The 25281-nt window shown below is 36.4% G+C and overlaps 1 protein-coding gene across 1 annotated transcript in view; it reads right to left on the reverse strand.

The window, feature by feature from the left end:
- LOC132826453 (RNA/RNP complex-1-interacting phosphatase-like) overlaps positions 1 to 25281 on the reverse strand; it is a 52598-nt gene that overhangs the window by 18348 nt on the left and 8969 nt on the right. The window contains exons 3-6 of the mRNA XM_060842386.1: positions 6962 to 7037; positions 4726 to 4857; positions 4516 to 4639; positions 1484 to 1544 (exon numbers count right to left, since the gene is read on the reverse strand). Coding sequence (XP_060698369.1) covers positions 1484 to 1544; positions 4516 to 4639; positions 4726 to 4857; positions 6962 to 7037 — 393 coding nt within the window. The remainder of the gene's footprint in view (positions 1 to 1483; positions 1545 to 4515; positions 4640 to 4725; positions 4858 to 6961; positions 7038 to 25281) is intronic.

Consider the following 25281-nt stretch of genomic DNA (forward strand, 5'->3'; position numbering starts at 1 on the left):
GATTGGGGAAGTAACTACAAGAAACAAAGCAGCCTAAGTACAAACAAAACAGGGGAGAGCACAGAATGAACAACAAAGGTAGGAGATGGATATAAAAAGGACTAAAACACTGGTTAGTGTATTACAGTTCTGACCATTATAAGCAAGGCACTTGGAAAATTTCCAGTAATCAGACAGATGGAAATCATGATTAACCAATTTTTAAAGAACTTCTCTGAAGTAGTAATATGTGCCATGGACAGAGGGAAGCAGGTTACTTATACTGTAGTTGGATTTCCAGAGGTGTTTCATAAGGGGTCACAACAAAGGTTATTGCAAAAGATAAAAGTTCACGGCATCAGTTGGTGAGCTGTCAGAGAACAGTAGACAAAGAAAGTGGCCACTTTCTGCTGGAAAGATATAAAGAGAGCTATGCTACAAGGCAGTGTTGAACTTAATTTGTTTTTATGCAACTGATAAGAAATGTGACAATATAGTGCAAGTACGGTTGTGAGAGAAATTAGAACTAGGGGTTAGCATCTAAAAATAAGGGATCACCCATTCAAGGCAGAGGAGGAATTTTACCTCAGAGTGGCAGGAGTCACAAGACAGTGAGAGAGAGCTAGAGCGCGTGAGCGAACACGCGCAAGCAAGAGAGTGCACGAGAGAAAAAAAAGGAAACAGAGAAAAAGAGGAAGGGAATGAAAGGTTATTGAGAATGGGCAGGAATGTAGAATAATCAAATCAACCATGAACATATTAAGTACCGGAGTAGGCTCAAGGGAGTCTTGTTCTTAATTTAAGTGTTCATAAGGTCATATGGTCACCATTTTTAAAAACGTTAACCGAAGAGAGAATGCTGTAAAGATTAACAGGAATGATACCGGAAATGCCTGGGTTTTACATAATAAGAATTGACAGATTTGGTTTCTTTTCAAAGAAGAGGAAGACTTAGGGTGATCCAAGAGAGACATTAACATTTTGAAAGGTTTTGATGGAGTTAATGTAAAACGAATGTTCCCTCGCAAGGAAGAATATAGCTAGAGGCTATCGACAAAATACAACCAAGAGCAAAGTTTTAAAAAGGTCTTCATTACCTAGTTTTTGGATTGTGAAACTTGCTGCCACAGGAGATGATTAAAGCCATTAGTATACTTGCATTTAAAGAGGCACTAGACAAACATATAAAGGCAAAGGGTAGTTGAAATTACAATGATAGATATTTTGGAGGAGGCTTAAATGGAATATAAACGTCAGCAGAGACAGTTGTTCCAAAAGGTAATAAAGCTACCTCGGTAATGTGTATATTTAATGCAATAAGTATAATTCATTTACAGATTATCCATAATTGCACTTTCAATCAGAGACAGGAGTTGCTTTGATAAAAATATGAACACTTGCAAGCATTATCACCTTATATTTGCATATGACCCAACATGTTGGAGAATCTCAGGAATGCTTGAATGCCATGGAAGAAAATTAAGTAGATTTGAACAATATTTACCTACAGATAAGATATCCAGTTCTATTAATTCCACCAGTACAGTGAACTCCAATGATCTTATCTAAAAATAAATTTGAAAGATTAGGTCAAGGTTGGAACATCTCCAATATGAAGAACATTGTGACTTAAAAAGTAATGCATGGTTACCATGAAATGCTACATGCTTGCAGGGTTCTCGGCAGTATAAAAAAAGCTTTATTCTAAAAACAATTTTTATTATACTAACTGGACAATGTTCATGCACTTAAAGACGTAATGTTTACTTAAACCTTTATACTGCAAATGTTAAATTGGAGAAAGGCCTTATTTTGTCAATTTTCTTTACTTGCAAGCAATGACTAATTGCAATATACTTTCACATTTATTTCTCAGTATCCTACCCACATACTCGCTCATGCATGAGGCCAGATAATCAGCATAAAATGAATATTTTACAATGAAGTAAGAGGTTGATTCAAAGGGGAAAACATAGTTGAGATAGATCTTGGTCTCAGCCAACATTATAACTCATACATAAAAACTATGATTGAGTGTGATTAACTTTCCCACTAAAATCACAGCAGCACTGAGGCCAACTTACTACTTCCTGCTGAGCTACCCACATAAATTTGATCAGTCAGAATAGTTGTGAATCAGACAGAGCTTGTGACCAACATAGCTCTGCCACACACACTTTCTAATCTAACAATTCAGAAAGCAAAAGGAATTTATTTCAGTTTCCAAATATCTCAGTTTGTAATTACATATTTTTGGCATGCATTTACTTAAAACAAAACCTTACATTAACTGATCAAGTGAAATAAAGCTTGAGTTGAGTTTTCAGATTGAAATTCAGCTTACTAGTGGAAGTGCACTAGGTAAAAACAATGACTGCAGATGCTGGAAACCAGATTCTGGATCAGTGGTGCTGGAAAAGCACACCAGTTCAGGTAACATCCAAGGAAAGTGCACATAATTTAACGTGTTCAAGTTGAGTTTTACATCCTTAAAAACTTGTACCTACAGGGAGAATGATTCTCTCTTTATCCATTAAAAGCAAGAAAATGGCATCAACCTGCAGTTTCAACCAGAGTTGGAAAATGATAGTACATAAATTTGGAACAAACACAGGTATTGCCAGAAAGATTTAGGAGATCTAACAGTATCTGTGGAGAAAAATCCAGTGACCCTTCTTCAAAACTGGAAGTTGTGTCTCTTAAGAATGCAAATCACTGTTAGCATTTAGTTTCTAGTTTGGTGTCAAATGACTCCAACAGTCAGCTCCTGATGGTAGCCCCTTTCATGGTCCTACGAGTTCGATCTTTCCCCATGATCTGGATGATGTGACCCGCCAGTCAAAAACTTAGATAGTGGGAGTTTTGTCACTCAAAAAGGTAGTTAAATCTCTCACTGGTTTTGCTAGGCAGTCCTCCAGTATCCTGTGTGCGCTTGATTGGAAGGAGGGATCTAGGATGATACAATTAAACAAACGTGCCAGCTCCAGAAACATAGAAACCAGATCCTTCTCTTCAGACTGTACCTCTTATTGTATTTCCTGATGAGTCTTTCCTGCACTTATGTTCCATCACAAACACCACATGCTCACTCATGTTGAAACCACAAATGCCATAAACAGCAGATCAATTGGGCATTTCTGTTCTTCCCCTGTTTTCTACTCATTAGCCAATAAAATGGGAGAGCTGGAATACTGCTTCCTTCTACTGTGGCATCAAGGGAATGAATATAATGAGCCTCTGTCTGGATTTGGCAGAAAGTTGGATTCCCTCTTACAATACCAAAGTCTCCAGTGATCCTAGAACAGCTTCATCCTCCATTATAGACTGTCATTTTCAACTCCTCCACATCTGTTCAACCTTTGTCTGGTTGCTATGGAACCCTGGCAACAATGCCAAAAATATAATGAGATATGAATACACTGATGGCCCAAATACCATAAAGAAAGGATATTTTATTCTATTGGCATCAGGTTATTACAAATTTGAATGGTGAAATTAAGGATAAACCAACTCTGTACACTATTTGTACGAAGTGACTATTTGGGTTACATTAGACTGAGGAATTCCTTTTTGTCTGATTTCTCCCCCTTTCTATTGACCCTCTCTTCCCAAAGAGGCATTTTCTTTGCCCAGCAAGGAATCCATTCAACTGCTCTTCTTCACCACTGGGACTTGCAGCTGGAGGTCTCATTAAATTTCATACTCTAGCAACTTCCTCAAATTCTGGAGGTCAGGAATTTGTGCTGCCTCTGGACAAATATATCATTTTGAGAATGCACACTGATGGATTGAACACAAAAGTAGACCATTCAGCTGGTTAAGCTTGATCTGTTATTCAATAGGATCACAGCTGATCTGCAAACCACTGGATCCAAAACATTAACTCTGATTTCTCTCCATAGATGCTGCCAGACCTGCTGAGCTTTTCCAGCAATTTGTTTTGCTTGTTAACATAGTCCTCATTCAAATATTTTGCAATGTTGAGCCAATGGATTTTTGGGATGATGGAAGTTCTCCATTGAAAGCGAAGTAACAATACAACAGCTAATGGAGGGCAAACTAATTCCTGGGTCCAGTGACCCTTCTGCAGTGCGGAGGAAATCTATGCTACTGTTTAGGGGAAGGATCTGTTCACAGTATATATGCAGAGAGTTTTTCTTTACATTTCACTGGATTTGTGAATCCCAATAAAATGTGTAGCACTATTGCTACTTTTAGATTAAACCTCTGGAGGTGCAACATATTGAACAAGCAACGTAACAGCAATTTCTTTTTGTTTCTGATTTACAGCATCCATAGTTTTGTTTTTATGTTAACAAGCAACCCACCTTGGTTACACACAAACCTATTTTCAGAGGGTTAGAGAGGGCTCCTTAATGTATTCACATTTGTACCAAACATAATCCCCTCAATGGTTTCTCCAAGTTAAAATTATTCCAATACTTCTAATGCAGTAGTTCAGTATTTTCCTTCAGACATTAAAGAACCATACTATTTAAATGGCATTCAAGTTGATGACAATAATTGAGTGCTTACCATTATCCACATTTTCCCACAAGAACTTTCTGACTCTCCGTTTAAACTGCAGAATGGTAGCATCATCCGGCACTTCATGTCCAACAGTATAGAGTTTTTGATATTGTACACTTTTGGGCAAATCCTATAAACAGTCAAAAATACTTAGTCATGTAAACTGACCAATTTCACTGAAGGCCATAATTATGCTTCATTCAGTTTATTTTATACCTTCTCAGTGTAGTAGCGCGTTGTATACGTCAAGTCAATAATTAATCCAAGTTCCTCATTCTGTTCTTTGATTTTGGCTATTAGGTCTTTTGGAGAAAACTTCTGATTAGCTGTGAGCCTTTGGCTTATAGCCTACAAAGAGAAAATGTAACTAATGTCCATAATTAAGTTTTGACTCATTGAGAACTAAATGTATATTCTTCAACACTGAAGGAGGGACCAAGTCTGGAAAGTAAAGGGGGCAGAGAGGCAAACCAAGCAGAAGACGGATTAGCAAACAAGAACCGTAATAAGTAGGCTTCATCTATTTAAAAAAACAAAAGGAAACTCAGCTGAACAAGATAGTAAGTCCAGATGAATGGATAAGAAAATATTATTAATAAACACAGAAATAAAAATGGTTCTTGGATCAGAGATTTTTTATTAAAATATGACCAAGAAATTCAGTATTATCACAGAATAAAAATCAACTGAAAACAGAAAATATATACTTGTGTAGTAGCGTGAAAGAACAAAGTTATTTCAGAAATCAACCATGCTGTGGTTCTGGAGTCACATGTAGGCCAGATAACAAAGGGCAGCAGATTTCTCTTCCAAAAGACATTAGTGAACCAGAGTCTATGACATTCTACAAGACTTTAAAAAACAAACTACTCATGAAATAGGGTGCAGCTGATTAAATCATTTACTGCCCAGTCCCAAGTATCCTCGACGTGGTGATGGTGAGTGGCCTTTGTGAACCACTGAAATCCATGTTGTGTAGATACCGGCAGCGCTGTTAAAGAAGGGAACTCCAGAATTTTGACCCAGTGGCAGAGATGGGAAAATCAAGTTCAAGCTAGGATGTTCTTTGGTTCAGAAGTAGCTTGCAGCTGATGACGTTTGTACGTATATACTATCTTTGTCCTTCTAAGTGGTAATGGTCACAGGCTGGAAAGGTGCTGTCTCAGGAGTTGGGTCAGTTTTGCAGCACATCTTGCAGACAATACACAGCACTGCAGGTATGTATTGGTGGATGAGGGATTAAAATCTCAAGTTGTTAGATGGAGTGCCAATCATGTAGGTTGCTTTGTCCTAGTTTATGTCAAGTTTCTTGGGTGCTGTTGGAGGCACAGTAATCCAAGCAAGTGAAATGTGCTAGATAAAGTCTCATTGTCATGATATTTTTAAAGACACATACTCATGAGGTTGGGGATTCTTCCAGGTCATAATTTCCACACCCAGATTCCAATGTTACAGATGACAAACTTATGTGAGACTCTGCTCCGTCACGCTCCTGATTAGCAATTTGTAGATTATGGACAGTTTGAGGAATTACGAGCTGCGTTATTTGCTGCAGAATTGCTATCTTCCGAACTGCTTTTGCAGCACCAGTATTTATATGGCCAGATCATCTCAGTTTTGTGTCAATGAAAATCTCCAGAATGTTGATAGTGAGTGATTCAGTGCCAGTAATACCATTGAATATTAAAGGGAGATTGGATTCTCTCTAGTGGAGGATAATCATTTACCAGAACTTGTTTAGCATAAATATTACCTACCATTTTGCAGCCTAAACCTGGATATTATTCAGATCTTAGTGCATTAGAGATGAATTACTTCAGTATCTGAGATGCTGCAAATAGGACTGAACATTGCACAGTGACAAGCTCTACCTTTAACTTTATGTTGGAGGGACATTCATTGATGAAACTGCTAAAACTTTTTGGTCCAAGGAACTCTCGCAGTGAAGTCCTGTGGTTAGAACAATTTACTTTTAACAATCACAATCTTCCTTTGTGCTAGGTACCACTCCCACCAGGGAGAAATTTTCCTTGATCCCAAGTAAATCCAGATTTACAAGGACTCCTCGATGTCACACTGTCATATGTGGCCTTGTTACTGATGGCCCTCATAAAAGTTAAGTTCGGTCATTGATTGAACCAAGGTTGCAATGAGATTGGAAACTGAATGTGCCTAGCAAAAGCCAAACTGAGTAACAGAGAGAAGCCTATTACTAAAATGCCATTGAGTAACAGCCGCTTAATTATACCACTGATGACACCTTCTACCGTTTTGTTCATGGTTAAGAGCAAACTGGAGTGGAAATTTATTCTGGATGTCAAGTTACAGAATTGATATATCATAATATTCTGGGACCAATTAGGTAGAATGAATTCTGTTTGGAGGGAAGAAAAAAATATGGCTTTCAAGTAAAATAATGAGTTAATTGCTTAAAATACAAAAATATTCTTACCCCTTTCAAAGGAACTTTGAAAGCAACAAATCTAGTTCTTGGTATGCGCTTCCCAACTGGTATAATGCCTCGCCACCTAGTTTAAACAGATAGGTAAAAAAACAAAAGTTATAATATCTTGCTTGGCATGTGTACACCTGATAAAAACTACATTTAACAAATGTCAAGGTTATTTAAGCCAACTGAAATATGTAGTTTAAGCTGAACTCAGTGCAATAGCAATGTGAAAATAGATTGTGATGTAAATAGCACATAGTACTTGGACTGTATAATTTGAATTGTGGGGGATTGGGATGATACACAAGTCCAGCTCAAAACATGTAACATTAGCTGTATATCCCTCGTAAGCATTTTAATTTAGTTCCTGAAAGGAAAATTACAATAGATAAATTGAAGACAAATTATGGGCCAAGTATTTTTTGGAGTCAGACCAGAATATTACATCTTGCTGTGAGTAAATTACAAACTAAACCCCAATTTAAAAACAGAGGTGCCTTCATTTCAAATAAAAGCAGAAAATGCTGGAAATACTCAGCAGGTCAGGTAGCATCAATGTAAAAAAAAAAGATAAATAATCCTTGAACTGAAAGGTTATCAGTTCTGATGAAGGATCCATTAAACTGACATGTTACATGCTTCTTCCCACAAATCTTGCAAACTTGCTATTTCCAACAGTCTGTTTTCATGTTAAATTTCCAGGATCTTCAGTATTTTCACCTTTTTGAAGGCTGTTTGAAGCAAAGCTATATTTTGTACCCTATTTGTTGATCTCTATAATAGCTTTAATATAAACTTTTCCTGGCACATCATAATTTTGGAAAGCTCTAATCTCTAGCATCTGCAGTCCTCACTTTCTCCTCACATCATAATTGATGACAATCGGAAAGTCTGGCTACAAGATCCATCTTAAGAAGGGCCACAAACACTAAGTGGATTTGGAGAAATATGGAATGGGGTACTTTCACCAAGGGTGGAGCGAAAGCAGCAAGGTGCAAGAGTGATGGGTGGACTGTGAGAGGAATACAAAAAAAGAGAATAAAACAAAAAACAAGTCAGAACTAGGATACTGCACAAAGGAGCAAAAAAAAACAAAAAAATGGGCAGCACGGTGGCACAGTAGTTAGCACTGCTGCCTCACAGCGTCAGAGACCCGGGTTCAATTCCTGCCTCAGGCGACTGTCTGTGTGAAGTTTGCACATTCTCCCCGTGTCTGCATGGATTTCCTTCCACAGTCCAAAAACTCACAGGTTAGGTGAATTGGCTATGCTAAATTGCCCATAGTGTTAGGTGTAGGGGAATAGTCTGAGTGGGTGCGCTTTGGCGAGTTGGTGTGGACCTGTTGGGCCGAAGGGCCTGTTTCCAGACTAAGAAATCTAATCTAAAGGTTGGAGCTTGTAGAGATAGGATCATCAAGGTCATTGAGTGGTTTCAAAATATTACTGCTACACTTGTGACAAATTGTTACAAATTTACTCGAAACATCAGTTGTGTGTTCATTTAATATTTATTAAAAGTGGCTTTGATTTTAAAAAAAGTGTTCATGGTGTTCTAAATATTCATTATAGAAACATATGATTGACAGACACCTTAAGCATAAGAAAGAATATCATGCAAAATAAGTTATGAAATAGATTTTAATTCTATTATGTTCAAACAATGCACAATAGATGATGAAATAAGGTGCAAAATACAGAGGGACTCAACACCAAATGGGCAAAACATTTTAGGATCTGGAACATGTTAGACAACAGGGGTCATCAGATTCTGAACTAATTTAACTGAAGGAGATACTGTATTATAGAAAATTGGAACATACCGTTCCAAAGATAAACTGAACCTCACTTCTTTCATTGTACTGCTAAACTGACCAAATATGATGCATATAGAATGTATTTGGGTAAATTTTAACCCAAATCCTTCTTTACAAGGTTTTATTCCAACACAGCTTCTCAGATGCTTAAAACATATACAATAAGCTTATGCCTCCACATTGTGACTATTTGTTTTGATTTAAGAAAAAGCAATAAACGTATGAAGCAATATCAGCTTGTAAGCCATGATAAAGTTACCATAAACCATGTGAAGACCATTTTGAATTGCAGATAGAGATACTATGACAAATTATTTAATGCAAGTGCAAAGATCATTACATAAAAAGTATTTGATACTGATCACATCTATCAATTTTCTATGGGATGTCAAAAAAGATTAATTGCATCAGGGATCTGTTATGATGTATGATTTTGAGGTCAGACAAATTTTTGGATGAAAAACTTTACAAAAATTGTTGGCCAGAAAGACCAAGAACAGAGCTAGGAATGATTTACTGAGCTGCAACATACTTAGTTCCATGAGATGGAACAAGAAATATAAAGCTCTCAATTTTTGATCATATGGGTGTGGGGTAAGGAAGCTATATTTACATTGTTTAGTGAGTTAATCATTGTGCATAAGTCTAAGATAATTAAAAGAATGAGAAGTCATTTATTTGTTATTAGAACATGAAATGTGAGATCAGAGAGAAATCAAAAGCATTTAAAACAAATACTTTTTTTTAAAAAAAAGGATAAATACTAAAAACAATTGAGCTTAAAAGGATATAGGAAAAAGAACATTGGATTGAAATAAGTGCATACATTTTCAGAAAACAGATACAGGCATGAGGTACTGGTCAAGTACAAAAGTAAACAAGTACTACCACATTCAGGATATAAATTTATAAATATTTATGTTCAATAATAAGGCTCATGTTCGAGGAACTTGTTAGAATTGTGTATTTTCATGGTTTAGTACCAGACAGGTAGGCTTTCACTAAGTACTGCATAAAATATCTCCTAGAAATTGTAGTTCGGTTTCATTAAAAAAAAACCAAAAGCCAAAGATAAACTGAACATCACTTGTTTCATCACTTGCTAAACTGATCAATTATGATGCATATAGAATTCCCAACCTCTAACAACTCTGTTAAGTTACTGAACTCCAAGTTTCCACAGTCATTCTTCCAAAGAGGGATGATAACATTTCTCATGGGTGCCATAACAAAAGGACACAACAGATACAGTATAAAAATCTGAAGTCAATACTCTTCTCGTCATAACAGATTGTGAAGTTTTGCTCATATTTTTGTGTCCCTGCACAAGGTAGAATATCCTATGCACTTCAATAATGTTCATTTCATAAACAGGTCCCAAAAATGTTGCTGATTTTTTAAAAAAAATTGATCATAAATGATTTCAGCAAAACTAAAGCCTACAGGATTGCCTCTTTTGATCCATTTGTTTAGCAATCTAGGCATAAAGGTAAATAGAAAAGCCTGAATGCTTCCTTGCTTCTAACTCCTCTTCGATACTTTTTAAACAATTAAATAACACGCTATAAATTTTTGAATGTGACAACAGCTCTTGCCCCAATTTAAAATATTTATTTTGGTGGAAGTACAGCAAGTTGGACCTTGTGCAACACAATGTCCTCTAGACTGAGCAACTGGAATGCTAGAATTCTGCTCCCTGCCCTTCAGCTAAAAAAAAATCATTGATTTTTTGGGGGAAAACATGTTAAATAATTATTCTTTGTTCACAAATATTTGCCAGCTTTGCTTGTTTAGTGAAAATAAGAAAGTGCATACATGAATTTCTCGATTCCCTACCTAGAGTGAAACAAGGCCATCTTTCTATGTACCAGAGCCTTTTGCATCAGCAAAGAGAAAAAAGGTGCATATTGGTAATGTTCAAATTGGTGTAACTGACCCATCTTATGTGGGAATAACTACATTATTGGGGCATCAATAATAGTGGGTCAAAACTCTCACCCTCTTTTCTTGTAAAGTTCTGTTCTCCTGAGGGTGCTAACATTCTCACTTTTTCTGACTTCCAAATTAAAAATAAAGAATCTCTGAGGTAAAGATTTAGGACCTCTGCCCAAACCAAAGGTCGGTTTGATGTTTTTGGATCAATATTCTTTAGGACAGAAGAGAGATTATATTAAATTGATCTTGGATGTGGATCAAGAATGACATTTGACATTCTTGATGTCTTCAACCTCATGCTAACGCTTCAAAGAGCCAGTCAGCTTTACACCAGGAACCTGCTTACATTGTTCATAAGAAGGGGAAGAAAACAATGTAGTAGAGACTATTTTTTTGGCTAACATCTGGGTCTTGTTACTATATATAAATAATTACAAAATGTTTTCTTAATTAATTTGTTTCAACTAAAAGAATCATTTTCATCCTATTTTTATTTCCATTTTGAAAACCCAAAGCTCAAAAGACAAACAGCTACATATTTGCAACTACCTTGCACAGCTACACAATTTGCTAACAGCCAACTAATCTCATCTGCTCCAAATCTTGTCATAACTCTGGTGCAGGTAGAAAGTGACCACAAGAACATTTTAACTGAACCAGGTAAAATAATAATTTCTCAATCAAATCTTCTGGGCACCAAACAAGTCATGAAATTAAGCTGCCTTTCTTGAAAGAACTTTTACATAACCTACTAACATCACAGTTTCTGGTACTATTCTGCATATCCAATTCTTAAATTTGGTTATTTGGTTCATATTTCTTAGAGTCCTGGGACTACTGCTTCTATTCATTGGAATGTCAGCATGTCATTTTACTACTCAAGTGCTACGGATAGGAGTTTTAGATTTAAAATAGAAATGTTGATATGGACTAATGGTTTTGTTAAAGCATTAGAATTTCCTACTAGACAGTAAATCAGCAATTTTATAAACTTGAAATCTGTAGCCTTTGCAATTCAACATACTTATGGTTCATTTGCCAAATTAACATGTTTTGGGGGACAAAACTTGCAAAAGATTCTCTAAAAAGGTGCCCTCTGTAGATTGTATCTATCGTAACCTAACAGCTTAGAAATAGTCACCTCACTTCCTCAAGAAGCTCAAACAGCTAATCAGTAAATGCCACAAAATAAGTTGCGGTGTGTTTGGTAGAATCTCACTTTGCCTGATTGATAGTTATAAAATTACTTGTTAGACCAGTTTTGAGAAGCAGCAGTAGTTCTGCTTATCTCAGGGTCTAAAATAATCTAAAATCGGTTATCTAATTAGTTATCATTGACAGCAATGTAATCAACACTGTAAATACATTTTACATATTGCCAATGTGAATAGAAAAAAAAAATGTATAAATTGTGAAACCTGCAGCAACTGCTTTGAATGAATGAGACTTGGAATGCTCCAGAACATCCACTTAACTGGGATGACAGCTATTATCATTACATTTCTAAAAACAATTATTACTACTACCTTTATGATTCACTAAACTGTTTACTTTCAAGAGGATGTGTGTGTGGTGTTGAATTCCATTCTGTAAGTGAACATGGTTTGATGCAGTACGTGCAAAATCTAATTGAACTTTATTTGAATCATTATTTTTTGACGTTAACATTTGAAACATCCTTGGGTAGAAAATTTAAATCAGGCCACAAACGTTACTGAAGATGCTCACCGATTAAATGTTACTAGCAATTGCATTCAAATGTGTTGTTTCAAATGATATTCTAAATGTGTTTTGGTTTTAAAAAATATGACCATCGATTCTCATGAAACACAGCTAATGGCTCACTGTAAAGAAATGATGTTTCCAAAAAGAGGCAGCGCATTTTTCATTGTTTGAACCACTTCGTTCTGAAGATCCTGGATTAGTTTCCCAATATGGTTATTAACTTATTTCAGACCAGGCAGATGAATGACTGTTAGCCTTAGGAACATTTAGGTAGGGGGAAATGCATTCAGCGAGAGTGCATAGAGATTCATTACACCATCAACATCTCCATGGCTAAAGAAGAGGTAACAATTGCCTTTATATAGCTCCTTTCAGCACCAAATGTCTCAAAACACTAGTGTTTGTGCATTGTAACTGATTGTAATGCAAGAAACATGATAGTTAACTTGCATGCAACATAATGCCACAAAGGAAATGCAATAACGATTAAATCTTCTGTCATGAGGCTGGAGGCATTTTGACCAGAGCAGGAGATAACACCTACCCCTAAATGGTAGCATAGGATGTTTTGCATCCAAAAAGGGAGCAGAACTGGCTCACATTTAAGGCCACATCCAAAAGAGGTCAGTTCTGACAGGGCAGCATTACTTGGCAGTGGGACTTGGACCCACAGTACTCAGACTTTATGGGTCCAATCTGGCATAGCTGGTATCATGAATTTTAACAAAAAAAAGGAAGCCAAAAGTTTGGTAAAATATTGTCCTTCACATTTTAGTACCATAATGCAAAGTTTGAGCCTCATTACTGGTTCTCCAGTAAAACATGTTTCAATTACAGTCCTGATTTGTCCACATCTACTACACTTTTTCATCTCCGCATTATTCCAGTCAATTAAACAAATCCCATTAAATACTGTAAAATCTTGTGCAAATTTATGCCTTTGTTTTTGAGAGTAAACTTTCCAATGTTTAAACAAAACTCCATTTGCTTTTTCACCTACAAATCCTTTGAAGCATTTGTGCACTAATAAACTGCATTTAAAAAAAAATCTTTATGCATGTTGCATTACACAACTTGACTAAGTCAAAGATCTATGGATGTAGATTGGCTCAGTGAGCAGACCTACATCCAGAACCTCAACCTGAGCTACAAATCTTCTCAAAACTCTCTATCAAGGAACTATGATAGGAGCAGCAAAAGGATTAAAAGAAATTTATGAAGGTCCTCCAGAGTTGAGGCTTATGCATCATAAAGGTACAGTATTGAAAAATGCTGGTCCACTAAAGGCCAGAACTGAAGCAGTATCAAGCTCTTGGGCAAGTTTCAGGGCTGGAGGAAAATCACCGTAAAAGCTTAAAACAACATTTTCAAAATCTGGGGCATTGTCAGTAAGCACAGGAATGGTAAGACTTGGTTTAAATTATGGTACAGACAACATGACTTTGAATCAGTGAGTGCATAACTATGGTTTATGCAATCTGAAGTATACTTCTATTGAAGAAAGTAGACAATAAAGAAAGATCTAAAATTATCCATTAAATACACTGGTCACATATTAGCATATTTCCTTAAGCTTGGTGGTCTTTCTCCAGCCTTACTTGTCATTATCCTTAATTTGGCACTCAGCAATTATAAACCCCCTACCAATATTCAAGCAACTTATTCAGAGAATATCAATACTGATCATCTTGCATACAACCAAAAAACTATTTACTCCAATCTTCTGTTCTCCATTCATCCCTTTTATACTTCCATCATCAAATTGTCTAAATGTTCAACTTCTCAAACCTTGAGCTGTTTTACTGATGTTTCCCACAGATTCTAACATCACATTCCATGCATTTTCCTTAATGTTCACAATTTTCTAGAATAACCTAATTAAATTCAAGCAGCCCTTTGGAGTTATTAGTTTCACTAGTATTTGTTTCACAGGCTTTATATGGTAGGTGTACAGCCAGTTGATCCAAAATTCTTTAGAATAACAAGTTTGTGGAAATTACTGGCTAATTAGCAGTACTGCTAATCTCTTCACTCCAAGACCATAAATGTAAAATCACTCGAGTCCTCTCAAAGTCGTTCCGTTAACAGTTTTAATACAAGAAATGTAATTCCCTTATTTTGTAAGGTACTCTCATTAAAATGTACTTCTGATGGACCAGTTAAGGTCTGTAATGACTGGCAGTCTATTTGCCTTGCCTAACGTTATCCTTAAAGTCCTTTCTAATTCAAGATTTGGAGATACTGGTGTTGGACTGGGGTGTACAAGTTAAAAATCACACACCACCAGGTTATAGTCCAACAGGTTTAATTGGAAGCTAGTGTGCTTCCAATTAAACCTGTTGGACTATAACCTGGTGTTGTGTGATTTTTAACTTTGTGATTCAAGCTAGACTACGCAAATTATACACTGAAGTTTCACAACTCATGAAACAGACCAGGCTCCCTGTAAAGTATCAACATCTTCAATAGGAAAAGATTAAGGATGCAATGTGTGCACCTTGGTTAAAAGGTTACTCAAGCTACATCTAAGTCAGGTCATTTTACAGTTCCAACACACTGAATACAGGTTTTTTTTAAAAAAAATGCTTGTATATACAAGATGGATTTTCTTAAGTGATATTGTACATTGGAATTTTCCATTTGCTATATCTCTAAAGTAGAATATTTCATTCGTAATGTTAGCTGAGCTCACTGCCAAGCCAGAGTGGAAACAAGCTTCTAGGAGTTTCTGCTCAAAAATGTTAAAACTCCCTCAAAAACAAACTGACATTCATGGAAAGTCGCATCTTCCAAAAAGCATCTATCCAGAGGTAACCAGATACTACACTGTCTGGTTATCATTGGAACTGTACAAAAATAGTACAATAGTAACTATATACAAAAAAAATTACATTTTTGCATGTCTTCAGGCAAAAGCATTTTGCTTTAAAACCTATGTGCATGTTGATTTCTTCAGGCTCAGCTCCAATGACCCGTTTAAGATCTCTTGTTCAGTTTCCACACTAGCAAGTATGGGCAACAATGTTGAAATTATTATTTAATATGATCAATCATCCTGTGGTATATAGTCATTTACATATAGTAACAAAGACTTTAAGGTTGTGGTAGGTCTTTATTTTTTTTTCCAAATTGAGACTTATTGCATGTTCAGAGCAAATTTAAAACAGGACCTAAAAACAGATTTCAGTGTGACTTATATGTACATCAAGGATTGCATGATACACAAGTACATTTGATATATGTTCATTCTCTCAATGAAAGGAGACTTATTTGTCTTTAAAATTTTGCTTGTGGTTTCAGTGGTCAATGCAACTTCCATTACAGTAACAGGTTTCAATGCACCAATTCTCTCTTCGGGTTCTTCATTTCCAATTTTATAATGCTGTCATCAGTTCTTCTGTTATGCAACATTCATTAAAAATGTTTTCATCTTTTAAAACACTTTAACTACAACTTTTTATTCAAATAGTATCAAATTTTCTGTCAGCTGCATGCTTCTATTAACGGAACATGCAACTTCAATCTCCTTAAAACTGAACAGTCAGGGAAGTAAAGCAATCCTGACATAGAAAATACCAATTCTGATAATTGAAACAGTATTTAAACTCCTAGAATCAATTGAGAGGAGAAAGCAAATTGACATAGCAACACAGCATGTAGAAAGCCTCAAAGATTGACGTACACATTTATAACATACAGAATGTTTCATGGCTAAACAGACATAAGCTGTGGATTGACAGGTCTAAGTTGTCATTTTGTTTACAGTTTGAACTCAAGTGGCACACTCCTGGTTTGTTTTTAGGCTATCAGAAAGGAAAGATTTACCCAAATTGGAAACTATGATCAGTACTTTTTGATGCTACCAACAATGCGTTAGGCAGCATTTTAGAAAGCTGTTTTTGTACACACTTAAAAAGGAAAATTGAATTAACTATTTAAACTGTTTAAATATTCTTTTACCTACTTCATAATAGCCACAGTTGTGATTTTAATTTTAGTTATACCCAGAATATTACAATTCTTTATTCACCAAATACCAGTTCAGCATTTCTATCCTGTTCTAATGCTGATGGTTGTCAAAGGAACTAAGATAAGCTAAGACTCTGCAGGAAAAAAAAACTAGAATATGAACCATTAAACATTAGTAAATATGATCTAGACAAATTGTAATTTACATTAGAGTCAAAATTGCATGTTAGAAAGGATAACAATTAAATGTTAAACAAGGACAATTAAAGATAAGAAAGTTTACTGTTTCTTACAGAACTTCACCTAAATTACTATTGGAGAAAGCTTTCAATTACAAACAAAGTTTATAAAATTGGCTTCCATTCTAACAAGTTCAAAGTTGGCACCCCCAAATCATGCTGAGTTACCTCAACCTTTACAGAAAAGAGGTACACTGCAAAACTGAACAAATTAGAAGCAAAAACAAAATCAATTAGATCACAACAGATAGCAATTTAAGAGAAACAATGAACTTTTTAAAAAAAAATTCAAAAAGAGAATGGATTTTGAAGAAACTCTAAACTGTCTGAAAGTGTTCTGGAACACTGGAATCTCCATTATGCTACCAAGCTAAGAACATAGACATGGACACTAGTTATTTAATATCCCAATACTTAGATTTGGATGGAAATGTATGAGAAATGCTTTAAATGTGGAATGTTTAAAGCTTTTCCTTAACCAAAGAAAGCTTTCAGATACCCAATTCCAACATAGCACTAATTTTGTTAAACCTGCATTGCAATAATGAAGTAACATGGACTACCAAGGTCAATGAATTAAAGAAATGAGCATTATAGTATTTTTAATATTAGCATACTTGTTGCAAACAATGATGCAAAGTAAAAGGGCATGTTCTATGCCAATGTTCAAACAAAAATGGAAGAGCAAATTCAGAGATTTCCCCCCCCCCCACCACCAAAGCAGCAGGAAATAGCAAACAAGATTCTAACACCACTCGAAATTTAAGAACAGAGAATGCTCGAAATACTCAATTATCAGCTTCTGTTGGCAAATAATCAGAATCAATTTGGAGTTGTGAGCGCAGAAGTCTGAAGAACACAATTTGATATAATAGTTTTGATTCTCTGTCCACAGGTGCAGACCTGCCAAGTATTTTCAATAACTATGGAAATTTGTTCTTAGAAACTGAATATCAAATGCTTCGGTTCAGAATTTAAGTTATAGAGTCAGAACCCACCGATTTAAAGTATCATTCAGTAATGTTAACAGAAGAGCATATAGTCAAAACATTAGCATTGTGTAATCTGAATGTTGTTTTTTTTAAAATTTAACTGTAGTATTTTGCTTGTATGTCACATTTAGCAGTTTTCCTCAATGTGAGATAACTTTGGGTCAATCTACTTATGGTGTAATACTGAAGATCATGCAGAGATATTTAATCCTAGCTGCAAATTCTTTTCTTAAAAAAAATCTATTTTGACCTTAGAGCTGAAGTCACATTTGTTCCAATTTCTGTTAAGACTAGCATTTCAAAAACTTGAATTTCACTGACTTACTGAAAGGATTATACAAAGCTTCACCTTACAACTTTTTACTATAACATATTGACTATGTGTACTGTTAATGTTTAAAATAAACTACAGAAAGAATTCCTATCAACTTTTCAAAACCAAAAACCATATGTTTGTATATAACATTGTTCTCGTCACAAGCCAACATCCCTGCAGAGCACATTCAAACCTCTGCCCTGCCTACAGGATCTCTGTTTCAAGCAGTGAATGGTGTATAGCAAAAAGTCTTCTTCACTTAACCCATAATCAAATAGAATTAGTTGCAAGCTTACCAATAGCAATTCTGTGATCTAATTCTTCACAATACTAATTTCCTAAACCCTATGTCCAGTTCTCTCATCCCTATGATTAGCAATTAAGCTAAAGGTGTGGCACAGAAGAAATTTTTTTCACAAAACCCTCAGCCGGACTCTGAAGAGTTAAAAAACAGCAATGTCTGATGTCTCCTTTGCATCCTGGTATTCTTATTTGAAAGTAGTTTTGACTTACTCCCAGTCAATAGTAAACATCACAATGGCTTGTTCCAGTTTTGTAGGTCACATTTTCACTCCATCTTAGGAAACTTTATGTCTAACATTTCTAACAGAAAAATATGGAACAGAAACAGGCCATTCAAGCCAACAAGTCTGCACCAGTCTTTATTCTCTACCCTTATTTCATCTAAAACTTCCACATGGATATCTATTCCCTATCCTGCATGTCTAGTTTCCCCTTAAATGCACCTATTTTATTTGCTTCAACCAATCAAGTGATACGTTTCACATTCTTCTACACTTGAGTGGAGAAAATTTCTTTATTTAAAAAGATACTTCACAAATCCATAATTTTAACTTTGCAATATGAAATTGGCTCATAAATAAAACCCAAATATCTGGTCAACTATCCACACTTTCCAAGAGTATAGCATTTCATATACCCTTCAATTCAATTAACACCCAAAAAGGTGTCTTTCTTTTAAATAGAGCTCCCAAATATATATAGAATCATTCTACACATTTGGTTGTTACTTTGTATTGTCCAAGCTTTCAGTCCTGTTAGATGTCTTTCGATCCACAAAACGTGCTCAAAATTGATATGCACAAACAGACATTAATTTATAAACCCTTAAGATACCACTTCCAATCCTAGTGGAATTCAAGGTATTGCAATTTATGTATAACCATCATTACTTTAGTAGAAAAGCTGACTGGCAGACATGTTCCCTTCTAATTTTTATAAGCAGCTTTGTATCAGATACCTTACTCTTCTCAAAGTTCACAAGCCGCAGCTTGTTTCCATTAGATATCCAAATTACTTTAAAAATTCCAATATTTCAAACATTAAACTCAACCTCCTGCCAAAGACTCGCTAGTTTTACCTTCAATTTTCAGACTATTATAGCTCGATTGTCTTTTGCTCACTTTTTAAACAGAGGCATGGATTAGTATTCAGAGTCGCTGGTAAAATTTGCCTGAGTTAAAAACCATGACCAACCTTTTTTTGCGCTTGTAATATTATGGCATCTCTTATTTCGGCCAGGGCGTTTGTTCAACAGCTTATGCAAAAGAAAGCATAACCAACAGGATCAGCTAAAGATCATTTGCTCAGCCACTGCATCAGATAGTGGCTGAAATGTACCTTTGGTCTACATGACCAAGTGCATTCCATTTCCCTTAAAAACAATACGATAAGTTGGTGGAATCATTTGATTTGCCCAACTTGTCCAATTTAAATGCAGAAAAATTGGAAGCTATTCATGTTGGTACAAACAGCAGAGAGAATAATCCATGTATGTATACACAAATCACTAGACGAGATAGGGCTGAGCAAAGGATTAATCAAGCATTATGGATCCGAGGCTTTATTTTGGGAAAGGAAGGCAAAGATTTGGATTAAAAAAAAAATAAGGGTATAAAATTTCCAGTTCAGCTTGAACTAAGATACTGCACCCAAACGCAGGGCACAACTCTTTACGAAGAATGGGAAGGCATTGGAATAGATTTGCTCCTTAATGCAAATATTAAAAGAAGATTGGATAGAAGTTCCCAAATCATGGTGATTAAGGATAGCAAATTAGTCTCATTGCCAGAATGATTGAAAATCAGATGTCACTTTTAGAATTAAGTGAAATAAATATTATTGATCTGAAAGTGTTCTGCCTAGTGTGGTGGAAGCAGATTGTTTTCAACGTTCTCAATTCAAAGTTATCTGAAGCAACGAAATTTGTCCGGCCATGGGGAAAATGCAAGGTAAGTGGAACAAAGTAGGTTTTTGTTTCAGGCAGCGAGCACGGACATAAACCAATTGTCTTCATTTCATGCTGTTATCATTCTTTACTAAATAGTCTTATACAGAGACCTGTTTCAGGTGCAAACTTTTCAATTGATCAGTCCTCGATTTTGGGAGAGAAGCAGGTTCCAAATGGTTTAGTGTCAGTTGTGAAGATAATGCAATACTTAAAAATTTCCTTTAAATGCTGTTTTCTTGTTCTGAACACCAGCAGGAATAATTTCTTTCAAATCATCCTAAACAATTAGATCACTCAAGTTTGCTCAAGGGAATGCATGCCCTGGTGCACGCAACTATCCTTGATCCTTCTTTTTAAACTGCTATGGCAATGCTGATTTGATAGTGCATGCCCTCCAAAGCCATTATATCCTTTCCGAGGTGTGGCTTCCAAAACCAAATGCAGTACTGACTGCAACTAAAACTCTGCACAACTGGAACATTGTGTATTGTTTTTCTACTCTTGTTAAATAGACAAATACCCCATTGGGCTTTTAAAGTAGTTTTAGCAACTGTTCACCAGCTTAAAGTTATTTCAGTACATGCATCTAGATACAAATGGTGCTTTTCTAAATTCTTTGCCTATGAGACGTTTAAAAAAAATTCTTTTGCTGATAACCTCACTTCCTCATGTTCAATTCTGTCCATCAATTCTGGTTCATAGTCTATCCATGTCTCTTTGCGACATATGCTCTGTGTATATTACTTAGTCTTACTATATAATTCAGCAAATTTAGCTATAAAGCTCCCCCTTCCCAGAGATGAAAAGCCAATGCCAGAGTTCAGATCTACAGGGCAACACTACAGTATTATACCAGATTGCATGCCAAGTCCCAAATGTCTTCTGACAGAGGAGCATAACCACTAAGCTGAAGTAACCCTACATTCTCATTTTAGCGCAAAAAAAGTTAGCCATACCTTCAGCTAATTCTAATCATTTTTCTAAAATACTAAAACTAAAGCACAATTTTTATTACATATTTTTCAACCTTTCAGCCCTCACCTCCAATTTCATTCCCCCTCCTGCCAAGACATTCTTTGCGTCCTGAGGGGCGGCACAGTGGTTAGCACTGCTGCCTCACAACGCCAGAGACCCGGGTTCAATTCCCGACTCAGGCGACTGGCTGTGTGGAGTTTGCACGTTCTCCCCGTGTCTGCGTGGGTTCCCTCCGGGTGCTCCGGTTTCCTCCCACAGTCCAAAGATGTGCGGGTCAGGTGAATTGGCAATGCTAAATTGCCCGTAGTGTTAGGTAAGGGGTAAATGTAGAGGTATGGGTGGGTTGCGCTTTGGCGGGTCGGTGTGGACTTGTTGGGCTGAAGGGCCTGTTTCCACACTAATCTAATCTAAATTTCTCAAGTAATATTAACACAATTTTATCATTCTTCAGTTTATATCTATTTACATGCAACAGTCTATCAATCATGAATTGGCTGGAGTACAAAATGTTCCAGGGACTGAATATATCAAATGTAACATTTTTTCTTAAAATTGACAACAAATGCAGAGAAACAAAAACCTCCTTCCAGCAAGTTAAGTTTAGCTGTAAGTTAAATTAGGTTCTAAACAAGACAACAACAAGCCCAGAGACTTTAGCCACACTACTAATCATACATTAAAAGGCACTTCAGAGATGATGACCAAGAATAACTACTCCTGCCCCTTGGCATCATGGTACCCTACAAACTACCAACATACTGAAATAGCTATTTATGAATCTAACAACAACGAGCAGAACAAACGTCCCTGCAAGGACTGCAACAAACATTACAAAAATCAGACAGATTGGCAGGAAACTAGCCACCAGAATACATGAGCACCAACTAGCCATGACTAACTATAGTTAGCATCCTTACACACTGATAAGGAGGGACACCAGTTTGACTGGGATAATACATCCATCCTGGGACAGGCTAAACAAGGATGCGCATGGGAAATTCCTAGAGGCCTAGCATTCAAACCCAAAATTCCGAACACATCAATTTGAACCCCATTTACCAAATGGTCAAAGAGAACTGGAAGGGATATCACCCACCACAAATAGAAAGCAGGACAGTGCACCAGCGCCTCAACGGAGGCTCACTAATGTTACTTAGCATGGTGAGAACAAATCTTCCAGATCAGCAAACAAACTTACAACCTGAACTACGAGTCTTCAAAGTTAAGTTGATATGAAAAATTAACAATTTCTCCCTCCATAAGATGCTGCAAGCACATACCCAGGTGGTTTTTATTTCAGATTAAAATTAGCTATTGTTTTTACTTTTGCTACATTTTCTTCAATTAATTTAGGTCAGCCCCCTTACCACACAGGTCTTGGTTATCCTTATTTTCACAGTGAAAATATCTGCAGTTGCTGTTTCTAGACTATTCCCTCCTTCCTAGTCAGTCAGTCATTCAGCCAACTTTACGTTTCAAATCAAACTCCTGTTATAGTTGATCTGGAAAGGTGCTAACAGAATGACAAGATTCTGTGCTCATTCCATTATTGCTTAGAATAAATAAATCTGTGTCCACACAGTTGACTCGATTGCTCATCACCACTAACTGGCCACTTTTGTTTAATAAGCTGCATTGCACACCAAGAATTGTTTCCCTTTCTATTTCTTAATGTCCTGAAATTAAAATTAATGACATACACTTACCCAACACTTTTTTTTTTAAAAAGTCATTTTTTAGGCTGATATATTTTCCAAGGTTAGATTCTAGTGTTGGTAAAATTCCAAGAAAGCAGAGTGCTCCAGTACATCAACATGCTTTGAGGAAAGTTGATTAAAAATTTAGATAATAGATTTTGTCTCTGCAAACGTTACCTTAGGATCACAAGATATTTTTAGACAAGGTCAGTCATTCACTAAACTAATTCGTTCACCTACAAACAATCCTCAACTTTGTTGTTATCAGGGTCTTACATTTCAGTGTTTTATCTTTACTACACTAACTAGAAGTTTTTCCCCCAAATATTTGCCAACTAATAAAGTTTTGTTATGCAGTCCGGAACTTTTCCGTTCGTGAGAAACTTTTCCTATAGCCTTTTACCTTTACCTCATCAGGTCAACTCAAAATGTCACCTTTGAAAGGGATAAATACCCAAATCTCATTCACAATACCTTAATCTAATTTGGATATCTCAGCAGTTCAGCACATGAATGCTGTTTATTAGGAGGCAACAGACATGATACCTATGTTGTGATCTAGTGAGAGATTCAGCTTCTTTGAACTTGGAAGTCAGAATGCTCTGATTATTTAGGCCACAGCTACCTAACATTGTTATGGTTCTGCTCGCCGAGCTGGAAGTTTTTGCTGCAAACGTTTCGTTCCCTGGCTAGGGAACATCATCAGTGCTTTTGGAGCCTCGTGTGAAGCGCTGCTTTGATGTTTCTTCCGGTATTTATATTGTATATAATTGCTCCAATTGTTGTATTATATTGCTCCAACAGCACTGATGATGTTCCCTAGCCAGGGAACGAAACTTTTGCAGCAAAAACTTCCAGCTTGGCGAGCAGAACCACAACAACGGATACCCGAGCTACAAATCTTCAATCAGATTTTAAGCTACCTAACAGTTTATTATTACAGGATTTGAACCACATGACAGATGTATCATCACAGGATCTTTTCATGTGATGGATATTTAGAGAATTAAATGATCACCTTGTGGATCTTTTCTGTGCAAATTCAGTCCAAAATAACACAGTACAGGCAGTGCTCAAAAACTGAAAGCAATCCTCTTCACGCATGAGCGCAAATGATTATGCATCACATCAAATTGCTTGTGGTACTTTTTGGTGCAATTTCACACTTCTGACTCCTCCATGAACTTCTACAAATGATCACCAAGGGACAATTACACTTCCTTGGGTGCGTACTTAGGAGAAGCTAGGTCATCAGGGAGCAAATGTTAGAACAGTTCACCAGAAATGACTGACTAGTTAATGGAGAGAATAGATAAAAGATTTGATAGAGTCAAAAAGCTGGCCATTATAAAAATTTGAACACTGGAGCCCCGAGTGCCAATGTTACAAAATCTGAAGATTTTTGCAATAATTACAGGAACATTCATGCAGTGCAAATCTTTGAATAGAAATGCAGGGACAACTAACTGGTCTCCTAATTTTTCCTTCATTTTAAAGAATACTTAGATGTGCTGGGCCCATTACTTTTTGTCATTTACACAAATGATTCGGGTATGAACATAGGAGGTATAGTTAATAAGTTTGCAGAGGACATCAAAATTTGAAGTGTAGTGGACAGTGAAGAAAGTTACCTCAGAGTACAATGGGATCTTGATCAGATGGGCCAATGGGCTGAGGAGTGTCAAATGGAGTTTAATTTAGATAAATGCAAGGTGAACAAGGAGACCTTGGAGCACAGGTTCATAGTTGCTTGAAAATCGAGTCACAGATAGATAGGATAGTGAAGGCAGCATTTGGTACGCTTTCCTTTATTAGTCAGAGCATTGAGCATAGGAGTTGAGTTGGGTGGTCATGTTGCAGCTGTACAGGACATTCGTTAAGCTACTTTTGGAATATTGTGCACAATACTGGTCTCCTTCCTATAAAACTTGAAACGGCTCAAAAAAAGACTACAAGGATGTTGAAAGATTAGAGCTATAGGGAGAGGCAGAATATAATGGGGTTGTTTACCCTAGAGTTCGGAGGCTGAGGGGTGACCTTATAGAGGTTTGTAAAAGGAGGGGCATGGATAGGATAAGTAGACAAGGTCTTCTCCTTGAAGTGAGGGAGTCCAGAAATAGAGGGCATAGGTTTAGGATGAGGGGGGGAAATATAAAAATGGGACCTAAGGGGCAACATTTTCAGAGAGGATGGTGCATGCATCGAATGAGCTGCAAAAGAAAGTGGTGGAGGCTGATGCAAATACAGCATTTAGAAAAGTGCCTGAATGAGTATAAGAGAAGGAAAGGTTGAGAAGGATATGGGCCAAGTGGTGACAAATGGGACCAAATTAGGTTGGGATATCTGGTCAGCATGGATGAGTTGAACCAAAGGATCTGCTTCCATGCTGTATATCTGACTCTAGCTGGTTA

This window comes from Hemiscyllium ocellatum, chromosome 22 (assembly GCF_020745735.1).
Source record: "Hemiscyllium ocellatum isolate sHemOce1 chromosome 22, sHemOce1.pat.X.cur, whole genome shotgun sequence".
Classification (NCBI taxonomy): domain Eukaryota; kingdom Metazoa; phylum Chordata; class Chondrichthyes; order Orectolobiformes; family Hemiscylliidae; genus Hemiscyllium; species Hemiscyllium ocellatum.